This window comes from Myotis lucifugus, unplaced genomic scaffold (assembly GCF_000147115.1).
Source record: "Myotis lucifugus unplaced genomic scaffold, Myoluc2.0 scaffold_14, whole genome shotgun sequence".
Lineage (NCBI taxonomy): Eukaryota > Metazoa > Chordata > Mammalia > Chiroptera > Vespertilionidae > Myotis > Myotis lucifugus.
Genome location: NW_005871062.1, coordinates 2,697,259 through 2,714,457, shown reverse-complemented (window position 1 = coordinate 2,714,457; position 17,199 = coordinate 2,697,259). Strand labels below are relative to the sequence as shown.

The window sequence follows — 17,199 nt, the reverse complement described above, 5'->3', positions numbered from 1 at the left end:
CATACAAAATTATTAAATTAAAAAGTAGTTTGCTATATTTGGTCAAACATTTAATTAACTCACCCCTAATGCCTTGGTAGGGCCAGACCAAATGATTCCCCAGGTCTTACTAGTATATGGCCCATGGCCGGATGTTCCTAACTCCTGGTATATAACATAAATATAATATTAAAATTTACATAATATAAATTATGCATATGAGAAAACCATAAATATATACATGAATATAGTTATGATAATGGTGGCATTACACTGAGTTGAGAAATAAGTGACTAAAAGAAATATTAAATAATAAAATCTGCTGGGAAAACTAGGGACTAATTGGATAAACTAGTTTGATCTCTACTTTAAATCATATCCCAAATTAACATTAGGTTTTAAAAAGCATTAAAAGAAATTTTAAAAAAATTAAATAAATGATAATCTGATTTTGCAATGAGAAAACATTGTGCATAAAGGCAATGGAAAAAATCCCAAAGGATAAACAGCTCATACAAAATAAATAAGAAATATAACAGTAACCCAATAGAAACAAATTAATAAAAATGAAAATGAAATTCAGAAAGGAAGAAATGGCTAATAACATGGATACATGTTCATCCTCACTGGTGATTAAAGAGATGCACAGAATTGTTAAAGTAACTTCCTCAATGTTATAAGTTATTACAAGGTTATATTTGACTTGGTTGGAAAGACTTTTACAGAATATTTTGACATATACGTAGGTACTTAAGTTCCTTCTTGAGGCTCACAATAGGGCAGGACTCATGTGACAATTCAATAGTGCATGTGCTTCCATGCCAATGAGCAGGTTTCTCCCATGGGCTCTTCCACCCATGAAAATTACCATTTAGTACTCAATTTTAGATCAATGCAATGGTTCCCCTCTCAGCCAATCACCTCAGTGAGTTGCACTTCTGGGGAGATGGAGGGAGAGGAGAAAAATAATATTCAAAAAGAAAAAGTAAACTTCATATACTTACAGTTTGAGTAGATGGGTTTTCGAAATGGCTTTCCCTTAGAAAAGATAAATGCTACTGTGATACAGTTAATGGTCCCGATGGGCCACAGTGTGGTACTCTCAAAACTTAAAATTGAACCAGGAATCAGAGTTGCATTTCCAGTCCAGTTTCTTCCCAAACTCATATTTGTTGAGAAATTACTTTGGTTGTCCAGAAAGCACTCTCTACAAAAGAATCACCAGCATTTATGGGGCTTTTTATTTCATTTCTCTCCAGCTGGTGGGAAAAAATTAGTTTACCGCTACCACAGAACCTCAGCTTTCAAACTGTTCTAGCCAATAACTACCAAGACATAAAGCTCTTGCAATGTCAAAACAGAAATAAAATTCAGAGGAAGTCAAGATTGTTCTTTGTGCAGCACTCCATTTAGAAAAAGTGATCTGTATCGAAAGGGCTTGAGTGGCCATTTTCTATGGAATTCCTTTTAATTCAGTCTCAGAGTAAATGTGTGTGTGGGTCTCCCATCCAAGTACCAACCAAGCCTGACCCTGCTTAGCGTCCAAGATCAGGCTAGATGGGGTATGCTGAGTCCTGATTTTGAATCTGCCCACTCTCTCTTCACACAACCAAAGGCTCTTCCAGAGGATTTGAACATAACACTCTCCTGCTTATGAGTGTTTATGGCTTTGTTTTGCCAATAAATTAAGTTGAAACTTCTTAGGCAGGTCCAGAAGACCTCCAGACTCTGATCTCAATGTATCTTTCCAGCCTTATCTTTTGCTAGTTCTTATAGACTCCTTATATTCTGAACATATAGGAATATTCCCTCCCCCCCCCAAAAAAAAATCAACATTTGCATACCTCTGGGGTCATATGTGCTATTCCTTCTGAATGTCTTTACATTTGCTGGCCAGCATAACCAGTGCCCCCATTTTTCCCTCTTAGTGCTGTATTGTTTTGCAAGTATTCATTCACATGTTTTTATTTTCCAGTCCTGGGATTAGAATTCCTTGAATATGGAGTTTTCCTTTTGGTTTTATTTATTTTGTTTTACTCAGATTTTCAACAAATCCTTAGCACCTAATACAGTGATGCCACATAGCATTTGCTCAGAAAAATATTTAAGATATGGGCTTTCCCACTTCTGATGGAGCTTTGCGCAATGTTTATTTTTGTCAGTATCAAACTCACAAATCAGTTTCCAACAGTTTTCTTATTCAGCTTGAAACTTTTTACTATTATAATTGTTAATAAGTAACTTTTCTTTTCCAATTGTGACCTCAAATACAAGACTTAAGTCTTATTATTCTTGGCTCCCTGGAGTTCTAAAATGTGTTTTGCATAGAGGAGATGTTGAGTTAAAGGTTGCTTAATAGATTAATGAGACAATCAGTAGTTAAGAAAGCATTCTTGCACAAAGTGGACGGATAAACTAGAAGGGTTGAAGTACAGAGTTTAACACTAAACTAGGATATCTAATTCAATATACTTACATTGCAGATAAGAAAGCTGAGGACTAATATGACTTAGCTAATTAATGATAGAGGCAGGACTACCCATCCATCATCCTTTTGCCTACACCATGTTGTTTCCTGGATTTCATCAGACCTTTACTTCTCTGAATATGTGCACTTCAATTTGGGGGGAAATCTGGTTTTGAAACAAAAATGACTTCCATATTTCAAGTAGTTGAATTTCTGACTTTGAGGTCTAAATGACAACTTTAGACATCATTTGGTACTTTTCAAACTATCTTTCACTGGTTCCTGGAGTTCTGATGCCTTCACAACCACAGTGGAGTGAGGGAGAGTTTCTACAAGCCCGACTTCAAAAAGAACAGCACTTGGCTTGCCTTTCCTTTTGGAGGCCAGGCAGGCTTTATTGGAAAAAATAAGTTAAACATCTATGGCATAGTTCACCTCAGCTAATCCTTAATCTATAGTTAAAGAAATTAAAGCTCTGGGAATTGGAAAGATTTTCCCAAAGTAATTTAAGCAAATCTCTTACATATCAGGGGCCAGCTGGCTTCAGCCCACTCACCAAATCCAACCCACCAACTGTTTTTGTGAATGAAGTTCTATGGAACATAGTCACATCCACTTGTTTACATGTTGTCTGTCTATGGCTGCTTTTTCACTCTAACAGCAGAGTTGAGTAGTTGCAACAGAGACCATCTAGCCCACAAAGCCAAAACTATTTACTATCTGTCCCTCTACAAGAAAAGCTTGCCCACCTCTGGTCTATATGATATCCAATCTACCAGGGAGTTAATTCAGCCAACCAACTGTCAGATCTATACCTCAATAACCAATATAAAATGTTCTATCCATTCCACATGGCTCACCACAGGACTCCACCCATCAACTGTGTTCTGTGATCTATCTCACCATTGGTATTTTGCAGTGTGGGGACACAACTTTTGTTAATTAAAATTTTAGGGTATAGTTCAAACCCAGTTGTACAATGTCATTGGTAGTCATCATATCACCTTCGGAAAGGAAAAGTAAGGAACTAACCATTACCTGTATCTGTAGACCTCACAGTACCAGGGCTGCTGCTTCACAAAGAGAAATGCACAGATCTGCACAATGCAGGTGAAACAGGTATTCAACAAGACTGAGAGCAGCAAAGGGGGAGAGAGGAGCTGTCCTGCTGGTCGGTATGGAGCCAGCTTTGGGTAGGCATGAGTTGAACTCACTGAAAGAGAAATGCATTTTTCCCAGTTACACTTTCATTGTTGAGAATAAAAGATTGAGATGCATATTATTTTGAGTCTTGCCTTATGGCTCAGATTCAGCACATGTGAGTTGAGAATTTATATCTAGGAAAGCACATTGTCCAGTTGCAGATCCAATGCTATCAGGCTTTGCCTCTTTCCTTTGGTTTTACCTTCAGAAATGAAAAGTATGGATTAAAAAGTTCTGTAATTAGTAAATTTACCATATTGCATGGGGCAAATATTTTCTCTACAACCAGACTTAGCAGGAATGGTATATAAGAGAAGAAGGATGGCCTTTCATATGCATAAGCATTCCTATTACTTCTCAGTAATGATGGAAAAGTGGAGAGTTAAGAGGAGGAGAGTAAGAAAGCATCTAGGTAGACTAATCTTCATAGGGTAGCACAGTTTTTTAAAAAGCATTTGTTCTGTTGTTCATTCAGCAAATATTCTCTGAATATTTCTATCTATCAGGATAAATGTTAGAGATGTGCTCTGTTCCCTCCTGGAAATGTGTCTCAATGGAGAACTACTAGAGTACATTAGACTCAGTTAGGAAATAGAGCTCACAAAAAAATCTTGCTTCCAGATGAGAATGTTAAAATATGGTATCTACATCCTCCTGAGAAGCCACACATTCTAACAAGTATATATATATATGAAAATGGAATGCACTGCTTAGGGCAGAGCAGGAAAGAAGCATGGGAAGGTCAGAAATTAGATACATCACATTTAAAGGTTTATATCATAGTCATGTTTCAGTTCTTGCCTTCATATCTGTCACCTTGTCCCTTTTCATAACTTAACACTGATTTCTTTGATGTGAGGAAGAAAATAAAGTGTGTATGCTTAGGTTTGTGATGGGCATTGGGTGTCCAGTTTGGGATAATAAAACTCTAAAGTAGTTTTTCAGTTTGCTCGATGTGTTTTCTGGGGTAATCATTTTAAACTCTCTGTATAAAATGAATGTGTTGGAATGTCTACAAGGTCTCCAAAGGCTCTTCCAACTCATTTACTCTAAAGCTCTATGACTAAGGCTTTGCCTTTACCAATTTAAGCAATATTTCCCCAAGAGGGTGCTGGGCTAGAAGTTATGGGGTATTCAGAGAAGAAGGACTCTCATCTGCTATCAAAGAGCTTGCAGTCTAATAGAAGACATAGATGCATTGTGTAATAAAGATTTTGTCTGGCCTTTGTCCCAGGCTATTGGGAGGTTATCTCAAAACCCTTGGAATAAAGAATTGGGTTGGCTTTTAACCCCATTTCCTGGGATATACCCTCTAAAATCCTTGGGATTTTTCTGAGTCAATAGGAGTATCTTTGTTATTCATAGTGAGTCCTGATAGCTCATGCCAACAAGATGACTCATGGTGGGCCTGAAGAGAGTTTGTGCTAAGGAGATGACTCAGGATGGGATCTGGCATGCCAAAAAACAGCTGTGTGATTGGAGAATTGGGACTTTAAACTCCTGACATCAGGCTAATCTTCAGAGAGAGAAGAGGAGCTGGGATTGAGTTCAACTTCATGGCCAATGATTAAATCAATTATGCCTCAATAATGGAACTGCCATGGAAACTCCACACATGGGAGGTCAGGTGTGTTTCCATGCTTGCCTATCCTATGCATATTATCACACATTGATTTGCCAGGAGGATAAGGCAAACTGACTCCCCACGGAGAGGACAATGGACTATCATCTTTGGGACCCTTCCCAGATCTTTCCCTCTAAGTCTCTCACATTAACTGGTTCTGATTTGTATCCACTTGCTATAGCAAAACTGTAATCATATGTGTAGCACTTTTCTGAGTTCTGTGAGATGTTGATGCGAATTACTGAATCTGAGAGGTTGGTGAGAAACTCCAAATTTGTAGCCAGCTGGTCAGAAGTGCAGGTGGCATGGGAACCCCCTAACTTAAAGCTAGTATCTGAAGTAAGGACAGCCTTGTTGAGGTTGTGCCCTCCACCAGCAAAGTTTGGCCTAAATCTGGGTAGCTGGCGTGAGAAGTCATTAAAGGGCACACAGAAAGGGACACACAATGTGGGCTGTGGTCAGAGCTGAGGAGAGGCGAAGGGAGACTGTCCTTCATGTGTAAGAAGACAGAAGGCAGAGGCTGCAGTGCTTGGAGTTCTTACTGCACTTCAATACGCAAGGTAGAATGTGGCCACAGAGTTCATAAAGAGGCCATGGGTAATGAAAAGAGGTGTAATTGCACCTGTGCACCTGACTTTTCCCACTTTGGACTTCTCTTTCTCAGATGCACATTGGGTTTCTGGCATTTCTTTTTATACAGAGACTAAGATAGATTGAAGTATTGGTCTCATCTGGGAAAAGCAGACTTTACCACTCCTTAATTTTGGTTTCCCTGAGTGATTTTATCTGACCAAAGAAATGTCATAAGAGGTCTGAGGCCTTCTTGCACAGCTGGGCTTGCTCTCTGTGACCTGCAATGGGAACATGCCTAGGTCTGCTCATTCAGCCTGGCCCCAGGATGAAAAATATGGAGCAGACATGAATCAAACACATAGCCTGGACCAAGACCAACTCACCTACATTCTAAAGCAGAATGGCTTAGCTGAGCCCACCTATATGCATGTTGAATGACAATCAACCTATAGACCCACGAGTGGGTGTTGCAAGCCTAAGACTTTTGAGGGTAGTTTGTTAAGCAGCATATGTGACAATAACTGATTGATTCGGAGCCCTTATATAAAGAATATTTTAACTTTTTCCAAATTAGAAACGCCTAATACTTTCTGACAAGGATTCTGTACACCTGACTATAGATAAATTTAAAAATAATGACTACCATTTTAGGACTCCTACCAGGTTCCAGAGACCAGGTTAGTGTTTTGTACATGTTATCTTTACTAGTATTTCCTCAAAAAGCAATACAAAATAGGTATTTTATCTCCTAGTTTGTAGGTGAAGAAACTGAGGTTCAGAGAAGTAGAGTCCTTTGTTTAAATACCCACAGTGTATGAATGATGTAAACTCAGCGTTTTTTGCTCTACAGCATAATGCAGTGGTGTGGGTCTCATGAATTAAAAACGATAAAACGGATCCATGAAATACAAGCTTGGATAGCAGTATTGTTTCTCAGCAGCCAGAAAAGCTTCCTTGAATTGTCCAGGTTTCCTTAAAATGATGATGATGATGATGATATATGCTATCAGAGTGCATGCAGAGGAATGATATATTTTATTCAGAATTAATCATTACCTTCTCTGAGTTTCCACAACATATTGCTCATATTGCCACTAAGGTGAAGGTGTCTTGCATTAAATTGAGTTGTTTACACATACACTCAGCAGACTATGAGCTCCCTGAGGGGGCACAACCTGTCTCATGCCACTTTTTGACCTTACGGAACCTAGCACAGGGCCTGCTGTATGGGAGAACTTAGCAGTTTTCATTCCTATTCTCAAGGTACAGATCTTAGTTGTTCAGCATCATTTGGATATAATGTAGGTATGCTCCTCTCTCTTTTTTTAAAGTATATATTTTTATTGATTTCAGAGAGGAAGGGAGAAGGAGAGAGATAGAAACATCAATAATGAGAGAGAATCACTGATCAAGAAAATAGAGATTCAAAGGAGTCACCATTTAGGGTCATTTGCAAGGTGAATGAATAGAAGTCAGATGAAAACAGTAAGAAAAGAAAGAAGAATAAAGAGACAAGTTGGTCTCTTGGAAATTAAGAAAGCAGCCTTGGGTGTTCTGGCCCTCCTCGGGGCCAGGTGCTTCTGAATTTCTGTTCTCAGATTTTTTAGAATTATATTCCTCTATTTTCTTGATCTAATTTGAGTGTATCTTATTGAAGAGAACAAAGGTGTAGCAAGGACAAATTCCTTTCAATAGGACTTCTAGGCCTATTAGAGTCAAATTGGACTTCAAGGCATATATTATTTTAATTGACTTCCCTGACTTCATCTTACTTTTCTGCTGGATTTTCCCTTTAATATACACAGGTGGGCAAAAGTAGGACTACAGTTATTTGTATGCAAAAAGGCATGCAGATTATGATTATTACAATAGCTTTATTAACTAAAAAGACTGTCACAATTCAACTGTAAATCTGCTTTTGTCTACTCCTGTATTATATCTTGTTTTATTAGGCGCCTTTGTGTGTTGATTCAGAATCTTGTGGAACCAAAGCAGGTGTGTATAGATAAGTAAGCATATAAATAAATTAAATGTGTGATAGTATTGTCTTTTGTCTCATACTAACTCAAGCTTAAGGTCAAAACCATAACCTGGGAATTTGGACATGTAGGGGTCCTTGGTAAAAGTGATTTTGTGTTGATCATTTAATCGTCGATGACTCTTAACACCTGCAGATGAATGTCCACATTTCTCAGCCTGGTAGTCAAGATTTTGTGATCTGACCCAACTCATCTTTCAAATTTTATCTCTTGATGTTTCTTTTCAAATGTCCTACAGTGTGGTTAAATTGAAAATCTCATGCTCCATATTTGTCTGCTCTCTCTTGCTCATGTTGTTTTGTTCTACTTTGTTCCCTTCCTTTAGTAAAATAATGTTTGAAATCTATCTATCTTTCCTGTTTTGTTATAAATGCTATCTCTTCCATGAAGCCATCCTAAACATCTCTCTCTCTATCCTCCATTACTATCTCCTTCCTAATCTCAGATTATCAGAAGCAATCTCTGCTTTTTCTGAACTTCTTGTTTCCTGGCACTCACTACTTTAGATTTGCATTTCATTCATTCATGTATGTGAATCCCCCACTAAATTCTGAACTTTAGTGATCAGCCTTTTATACAGCAGGCATGTACATGCCTAACACATAGTAGGAGATGGACATATCTAAGAGGATGGTGAGGGGCTTTTCATTTTGTAAAGAAATTAGCCCATTACCATAATTCCATAGTACCTACTAAGTGAGATCCATATTGGTCCTTCAACTGTAAGCATGCAAACATACCCCCGTACACACACAATTACCTATATACAGACTATATCAAAGAAAACTAGAGATTATCAAGAGATTTTTAAAAGGGAATTTTTAGAAGGAGCAAGAACTATGTTTTTCTTTCCTGCATCACCCTAACCCAAAGAAGTGAAGGTCATAAGAACCACCCTAAGAGAAATGGTTTTGAGGTTGAAATATCAGAGGGAAGGGAGAGGGGGCAGCATTGAGAGCAAGCTTTATCGTTTACTAATAGATAGCACAAACAGAAACTATAGGAATTAACCAAATTAGAGGTGTCTTGAGAAGAATCTGCCCAGTGAGGCAGTCATCTGGGGCTAGAGGACCCTGCAATAAAAAAAGGCTTTGTGGTATGTGCCACTAGAAGGCAGTTGCTGAAAGGAATTCTGAGGAGTCAGAAGGAGAGAGCACCACTATGTCAAGCAGAGGTCTAGTCCAGACCAATCCACAGAAACTCTCCGAAGAACCCAAGAACTCACCCATGGGCCCCCTACACATTGCCTGAACTGAAGATGTCTGCCATGTCAGGAGACAACTACAACACTCCCGCTTAAGTAAAAAGTTCTTTGATCTTGTTGCTCTCATATTCCCTGAAACAGATTTTGAATTTAGGTGAATAGAGACCATTGCAAGGAAAGCAGAGACCATGGCCTTCTCACTTACTGCTTGCTCTAAACCATAGGTCAGGCTTGCTATAGGGAAAGCAAAGCTCTGAATTAGATGAAAACTCAAAATGTTAATTTACAATACCTAGGTGTTTTATAACTAAAGATGAGTTCACTTAATAATTGGAATTGACCAGGAAATGATCTGCCTATGGGATAACTGAGCTTATAGGGATGGGAAAGCAATAGTGCCTAAAGGCAGAGGGTAAAAATAAAACAAAAATAGCTGTTTCTTGACTCCATTTCTCAGCTACCCCTTGAGCCCAGCCCATTTACTAAACTAGCTACATGTTTGTTGAATAATATTTGGATAAAGTGCTGCCATTCTGATAGAACATCATGCTTCTGATCTATTACCCTTCTAAGACTTTTTCTCCCACTGGCAACAATGATTCTGCCTTGAGTCATTCCAAGTTTCCCACTGAGCCTATTCTGAGATGAGAGGCTAACTGGCCAACTGGCATGAAAATCAACAGGATATTGCCATGAGAAAAAGTAAAGTATACCCCCTGCCATGGGAGTCAAATTCATAACCAATATCATGAAATTAAATATGTAAGAGCTCAAAATAACTTACTCAAGGTCATCTGGCATTCTGAGGAAAGGCTAAGACTACCACCCAATATTTTGGATTTCTAATCAGTCTACTTGTACACAGTCAAATTCTTTTCAAGGGCTCACCAAATTAGCATCATTGCAAAAGAAGAAAAAGAATATAGAAGCACATGGTGATATTAATTTTGTAACAAGTGCTCATAGTATGTGGGGTATTATATTATTTTACTTCACATGTATTCTTTTATCTGATTCTCACAACCCTATGAAGACATTTTCTATGAGGAGGTTATTTGTTTTATAAATAATTTGCCGAAGTTCCAGAGATAGGGAGCAGTGGAGGATGGCAATGGCCTTCACCTTCATGCTACTGACTGCTAGAATACCTCTTGGAACTTCTTGGTGTTCTTTTTCCTTTATGGCATCACTGACCATATTCATAAGTAACATGTAAATTACTTAAAAATATCCAACACTGCAAAGCAATATTATTAATTCAAAAATATCTTGTCATGTGAATATTAATAACATCCTATATAATAAAAGCCCAGTGACTGAAAGGCAGAATGACCAGAACGACCGGTCGACCAGTCGCTATGACACACACTGACCACCAGGGGGCAGACGCTCAATGCAGGAGCTGCCCCCTGGTGGTCAGTGCGCTACCACAGTGGGAGCATCACTTGGCTGACCGGGATGAGCAGTTGCTCCCGCTGCAAATTCTGGGCCGATGGGCAGGAACCCGGGCTGTGATCATAGCCTCCTCGCCCCAGGCTCCTCCTCCTTCCTCCCTGACACCTCCTCTGGATGCCTGCAGGCCATGCAGCGCTGCTGCTGCTGCTGCCAGGCTCGCAGAGCTGACCCTGAAGACTGGGAGGCGGGTTCGTGGCTACCGTGGGACTGAGGCTTACTCCCCCACCTCTCAGTGCTATTGTCCCTGGGCCCAGTCCCAGCTGGGTTCCCTGAAGAAGCTAGTGCTCCCCTCCACAACAATGCCAGACCAGGGAGCAGCTGCTCAGAGGGTGGGTCCACAGTCGTTCAGCAGACTGGGATGAGTAGCGCTCTCACAGTGGGCCAATCCCTGCAGGCCACACCCCTCACTAGTGCATGAATCCCGTGCACCGGGCCTCTAGTGTAGAAAATATTTCTATGGGCTATGAATAGACATTTCAATCCTAAGAATCAAAATTTATATTACTTACATCTCTGATACTGATAAATTTTGTCATTGTATTGATATAATAAATGACTTCAATATCAGTTTTATGTTTTAAGATTCAACATGAAAGTCACACAGTTATTAATATCCTGCCCTGCCTGATGTCTTACCTGTTATTTTTCAAAACACTTTCATTGTTAAACAAGGGAAAAGAGATGACTGCATCATTCTTTTTCTTTACTCTGTTCAGGCAGTCACCTTTCTCACTTATTGTTATATCGAACCTGAGTTCTTTGATAAGAAATACTGTATCAGTGTCATCTGCAAGGAAGGAAACGAGCAATAGCTGCTGTATTCATACACCTTGCTTTTGAGAGAATTTCATGAGAATAAAATGCTAGCATTTGTTCTCACACATCAAAGACTAAGCAAGAATCTGGTTTCACGTCAACATGAAGCATAGCTGAATAATGGAAAGTAACCTTTGGGCTTTAAGGATTCCCTTTCTAGATTTCCTATACATTTTTCTATGCACAAGGCACAAACCTACAAAGAGCTCAGAATACATTGACAATTTTATGAGGCTAAAACCTATTTGTTTTCAGGATATTTAATGTCATGTCTGAGGACTCTAAGCCTCAATTTTCCCCAAATACGACTTTCAAAAAAATTCATAGGAGATGAGGTTTTTGTAGTTGAGATGCATCTTTTTCTGAAGCTCTTACTTGTGTGAACATGTCTAGAATGTCATGGATAAATACAAATAATATAGTTTATTTACTAAAGAGCTTACTTGTTAAACACACCATCAAGGTAATGGGTATATCTTGCACGATATACTGGTAATTCCCAAAGAGTTGCAGTTGCTGAAAAGGAAAGAAAAGTGGGCATGACTATTGCTTCTGCCATTTTAGCATTTCTAACACTTTTTGAAAATAGTCAAGAGGCAACTGTTACTTTTCTCTCCTCCTTAGGAAGAAAGTGACTTACCTTAGGTTTATACCATCTTATTGGAGAGAATGAAACCAGATCACTGTTTTCCCAGTGTTTTACCTAATTCCATATTAGCAATGGGGGTGTGCCAGTTGGGAAACACCCTCTTACTGGCCACAGTAGTTCTGGCACCTATAGTGTCAGCCTGAATGGTTGAATTTTTAACATAATATATTGAAGCCTAAAAGTTCCCTGGGAATTTCAAACTTAAAATTTAAAATCAAGGCCAAGAAATACTCAACAGGTTTCTCTCCATTTTTATTCGTAGCTTGAGTTTACACCATAGTGTTCTTGGGGGTTCCTTCACTTTCCCAAATTGAACAAGTGCTCCTACCCCAAGTGAGCCCACTGCAAACTTCAGTCTGGTACACCTGCCTTTCTGAGATTTATATAGACACAGAGCTTCCTTTATGTTCACATGTATGGAGTTGAAGTATTTAAATAGGAGTCAACAGTCTCTAGGAACCTGCCTTGCAATATTCCTTCTGCAGCCAGGTAGGTCTCTTTATCTGCTACACAGCTATTGAATGAGCACTAAATTATAATCTGACTCTGACTACTTTACAGACCAGATATATGCAAATGAAAAACATTTCTGGCCTCTTACAGGGTGAAAAGGCCCAGAAGTTTCCAGGTGCAGGTCCTTGGGGGACCTTCTAATTTAGGTCTAGAGCATCAGAGTGGATGGCTTCTGCATGGACTGGGTTCCAACTCTATCCATGAGACTTGGGGACTGAAGTTCTGCTTTCCTATTTTTGAGAGGATGCAAATGGTTCATCAGTGTCCCTCTCATCCTATAATTCTTCTTCTGTCTCCTTTGCCCTTCTCATATCTTTTGCCCTTATTTTCTGCACAGAATGGTAAAATGATATATATGCAGGGTGAGATGAAATAGGGAGGAATTTTTAAAAGCAGTTTCAGTTTTTATTCTAGGAGCAGCTTATATAGAATTACAGAGGGCTTTGGGAAGCAGCCAGCCTTAACTTTCCAGAGGCAGACAAAGGCTTGGCAAAGGACAAGATCTAATTTGTTCTTAGTAATAGAGGAAAAACTTGAATCTAGGCTTCCTGACTCCTAAGCCAGGTCTTGTTTCTATGCACCCAGTTGCCCCTTAGCCCTCTGTGTATGTGATCCTTGCTAGTAGTGGATGCTGGAGTCCTATGGCCCTTTCATTCACCTCTCAGATGTCTCAGAAAAACAGCAGACTAATTCCCTACCTGAAGTGGTTCCTGAACCTGTTGCCTCATTTTACTTTAGAGCAAGTTATGACTGAACTAATGAAGTGTCCTTTCAACCTGAACATATTTCTTCCACAGAGCTAATTAATTCTTAAGTGTTTATTTTTATCATTTAATTTAGAAAGTCATTTTTTAAAGAATTGCTCATCCTTTACTAATGGCACATCTAAATGTGTAATTTCTGGGCAGGTTCAGAAACAAAGTTTGGGCATGGAAGTTTTTCTAGCCTTTGAATCTTTCAAAGTCAAATTCAACAACTTCTCTTTCTTTTGATCTCTTCTTAGTTTTTGCCAAAAATATTCCACAGTTGGTGACTGATCCATTTCCTGCTGAGTTATATTTAGGCTGCTCTGAAGCTTTCTTCATTATCCACGGGAAGAAATAGAGGCTTGAAGAGGTCAAGTGTCTCGAGAAAAACAACACTCCTACAAATCGGAGCCACATCTCTTTATTTCTAGCTCCATGTTTCATGCACAGCTATGCCAAGTTCCCAGTTTATAGACATCTATTTTGAGAATTGTCATTTATTTATAAAACATTAAAGCCTGTGTAGGAGCTGCACCCCATCAAGAATAAACCAGGGATGTAAATGCAATTAGAACTAGAAAAAATTATTTTGGTTCATACCCAAAAGAGCAGTGATGTACCAATAAACTGGATTATTCCGTACATGGTCAAGTATTTAAATACCCCAAAGGATGAAACCAGAGCAGCACGGCCTTCTCTGTTTAAGAAAAAATAAGAATACTGATTATGCATGATACACACCTTCCATTCTCTTTTATATTTCAAAAGGAGTTTAATTTTTAATAGCTATTGACATACATTCACTTAACCACTGATTCACCCTCTCAACTATTTCAACTATTTATTTAATTACTCACTCATTCATTCTCTCCTTTCATCATTACCTCACTCATTAATTTATAAACTCACCTTTATTTAGAGTTTATGAGGTACCAGAATTATGCTAAGAGTCATAGAGGATATCAGTAAATCAGGCTCAGTCTGTATTTTCAACAAGCTTTCAGTGAATTAGGTAGATTAACATGTACATTATAAATACAATACATTATGATACGGTGAAAATGTCAAGCATTGACTTCACGGTGACTCGTGGCACCCGAACAACACTTGCTTCCTGAGGACTGAACTGTGTGTGCCTCAGAGTCCCTTAGAGACAGAGAGCTGAAGTACTGGTGCTCTCACATTTTAGGAAGTGTGGATGGGACTCCAATATTTGAAACAAAATAGGTTTTGTTGGTTTCAATACACCACGACGAACCCAGGGTAATAATATGAGCTGGTGTGAAGATCAAAAGAGATAAAGACGAAGTAAAAATTGCAGCTTAAAAAGTAAATATTCCTCCCCTTAAAAAATTCTGCTTGAGCTATTGCTCCTTTAACTGAGGCTTGGTGGGGTGATGGATTATAACAGGCTGAAGAAGACCAGGTGAGGCAGTAGTGCAATAGGGGTGTGGGAACTTGGGAAACAACCCTTCCTGCAGCCTCCTCTTGTTTAGGCAGAAGCCAATCCACAAGTGAGGTAGCCCACATCCTCTTTGTTTCCAGATCCCAGTGACAGGGACACCTACACTGCTCAGAGACTGTCAACAGAACAGGGACAAGGGAAGGAAAAACCTAAAAGCTAAATAATAACCACCTTGCCTCAGGCAAATGAGAAAGGCCAGGAGGGAGATGGGCCAAGATGCTGTGGGCAGCTATCTTCCTCCAGGCTATGAGGCACCACCATTTGTTTTCAGCACAGTGAGTGGGGCAGAAGACAAGCTGAGAAGGGGCAAGCATGTGATGCCTGGATCATCTTCTGATATAAATTTTGTGATTCCATTCTTTATTTTCTGTAATTGTGTATATTTTTTAAAAAAAAAGATTCAGACTCAAAGGAAAGTGCAAAAAAACATGGCAAGTAAAGAATAAAGGATGTTTGCATGGACCTCCAGAATTACTGCTATTCCTAATCAGCATGAATCTTAAGCAGCTCATTCATTTACTTATGCATTCCACAAACAGTAATGAATGCTCTGATGCATCCAGCGTAGTGTGAGGCACAATGATAAGAAATGAATAAGGTAAAGGACTTGAACTACAACAGTGTTTCAAAAGGAAAAATTGAAAACCCATGGATCTGGACTTATGCATCTAAAACTGTATCTCATGTCCCTCTAGAGCCGTGGTCGGCAAACTGCGGCTCGCGAGCCACATGCGGCTCTTTGGCCCCTTCAGTGTGGCTCTTCCCCAAAATACCACGTGCGGGCGCGCACGTACAGTGCGATTGAAACTTCGTGGCCCATGTGCAGAAGTCGGTATTTTGTGGAAGAGCCACACTGAAGGGGCCAAAGAGCCACATGTGGCTCGCAAGCCGCGGTTTGCTGAGCCGCAGTTTGCCGACCACTGCTCTAGAGGATGTTTGCTCCGGAATAAGCATGCATCAAGGAGAGCGAGGGTACAATGAGCCTAACAGAGCTGAACCACATCTAATTTTTATAAATCTATGAAATATAGAAGCAAAGAGTTTCTACCCTGAAGTCTTACTAAGCCATCTGCCACTAGAGAAATCATGCATCCTGACTTGTAATTTAAAACAGTCTATTGCATTCATAAATGCATCAGGCCACATGCGTAAGAAAGAATACCTGAAGTTCAAATACCACTGCCTTTTGGTGGACCAACCAGGCACCTTGTGCAAGCATCCTGGAGTTTCAACTCCCTACGCAAGGTCTCCGCACCTGGTGCTCCAGCTTCACCTCCACAACTCCCACAGGAGAATCCTCACAGCACAATTGGACTATTGGGGCCCTGCACTCTCCAATTAAAACCCTATTCCTAAATATGGCTCTCCATTCCCCCACCTGGAATCCCCTCCCAGCTCTTTTCTCTTCACAGATATCCTGTCCATCCTTTAAGTTGCAGCTCTCCTGCTGATGCCTTCCCTCTGGCTAGAGCTATCATACTAAACTGCTAGGAAAGTTACTGTATTGTTGGATGTTAATTTATTTAAAACTAATTTATTGGGCACCTCTCACTTATCATGCAGAAGTTCCTCTGTTTTGTGAGGATATCTCCATCTATCTATATTCTTCACTGGGATGTAAGTCCTCCGGGGCAAGGTTTTGTCTCATTCTTAATCCCACATATTTCCAAACACAATATTGAAAAAGAGCTCCAGGAGCTGTGTTGATGATGGAAAGCATGAATGAGGGCAAGGGTCCTGAGCATTCTCGTTTTGTAGTTGCCATGACACGAATGAGTGAGGCACTAGAGGTAGCAAGAAAAAGGCTTGGAGAGAGCCTCCAAAAGCAGTGAAACATGATGCCAGGTTGGCTAGGAGTGAAGAAGAAGAAAGAGTAGAAGGAATTCTGAGCTTCTGAGCCTGGATGAGGGACTCTAAGAACCAAATTGTCCTCAGAAGCAGGGAACCTGGGAGTTAGAAAGAGGAGGCAGGGGAGGTGATGATGTTTGAGACTGTGGAAGGACACAGGTGCAGCAACCCAGTGTCTAGCTGTCTTCCTGACAGGGGCATGGAATTTCTAGCCTGGAGCCTTTAGGTGAGTGATTCCTGCCAGCAGCTGCCTATTCAGATGCACCAAGGGACACGGCAGAGAACTTCCTGGGGAATATCTCAAGATTTGATGATGTCTTCAAGGCTATTGATCTGAAAGTTACTTAAAGTTACCCCGCAACAGAAGAATAAGACTTATGTACAAATATAGAACCTATTGTATTATTCTTAACTACATTTAAAATATGAGTAAAGACATCGGAAATGAACAGAGGCAAGGGAAAAGAAACCATTTTTCATTCCTTCCCCTCCCTAACTATTGCCAATCAATTGTAAAAGTATTTTATGAAATCATTTTGGATGTTCACTAATTTTTTGGGGGGGACATAACACTATTTGGGGAAGCTATCTGATGGAATGTTCCCTTTCTGCTTCCTC

At 39.7% G+C, this 17,199-nt stretch overlaps 1 protein-coding gene across 8 annotated transcripts in view; it reads right to left on the bottom strand.

Annotated features, from left to right (window-relative positions):
• The window catches only part of ATP13A5 (ATPase 13A5), a 103,542-nt gene that overhangs the window by 11,874 nt on the left and 74,469 nt on the right, over positions 1-17,199 (bottom strand). For 6 of the 8 annotated variants that reach the window (XR_002828211.1, XR_002828213.1, XR_002828215.1 and 3 more), the window contains 3 exons: positions 13,869-13,965; positions 11,804-11,876; positions 3,485-3,659 (listed from right to left, as the gene is read on the bottom strand). Coding sequence is in view for 2 of the 8 variants with exons in the window: in XM_006084915.3 (XP_006084977.1) it covers positions 984-1,186; positions 3,485-3,659; positions 11,804-11,876; positions 13,869-13,965 (548 nt within the window). In the remaining 6 variants the exon portion in view is untranslated. Of the gene's footprint in view, positions 1-530; positions 918-983; positions 1,187-3,484; positions 3,660-11,803; positions 11,877-13,868; positions 13,966-17,199 lie in introns of those variants that run through there. The other 2 variants (XM_006084915.3, XM_023750554.1) reach the window with 2 other exon arrangements.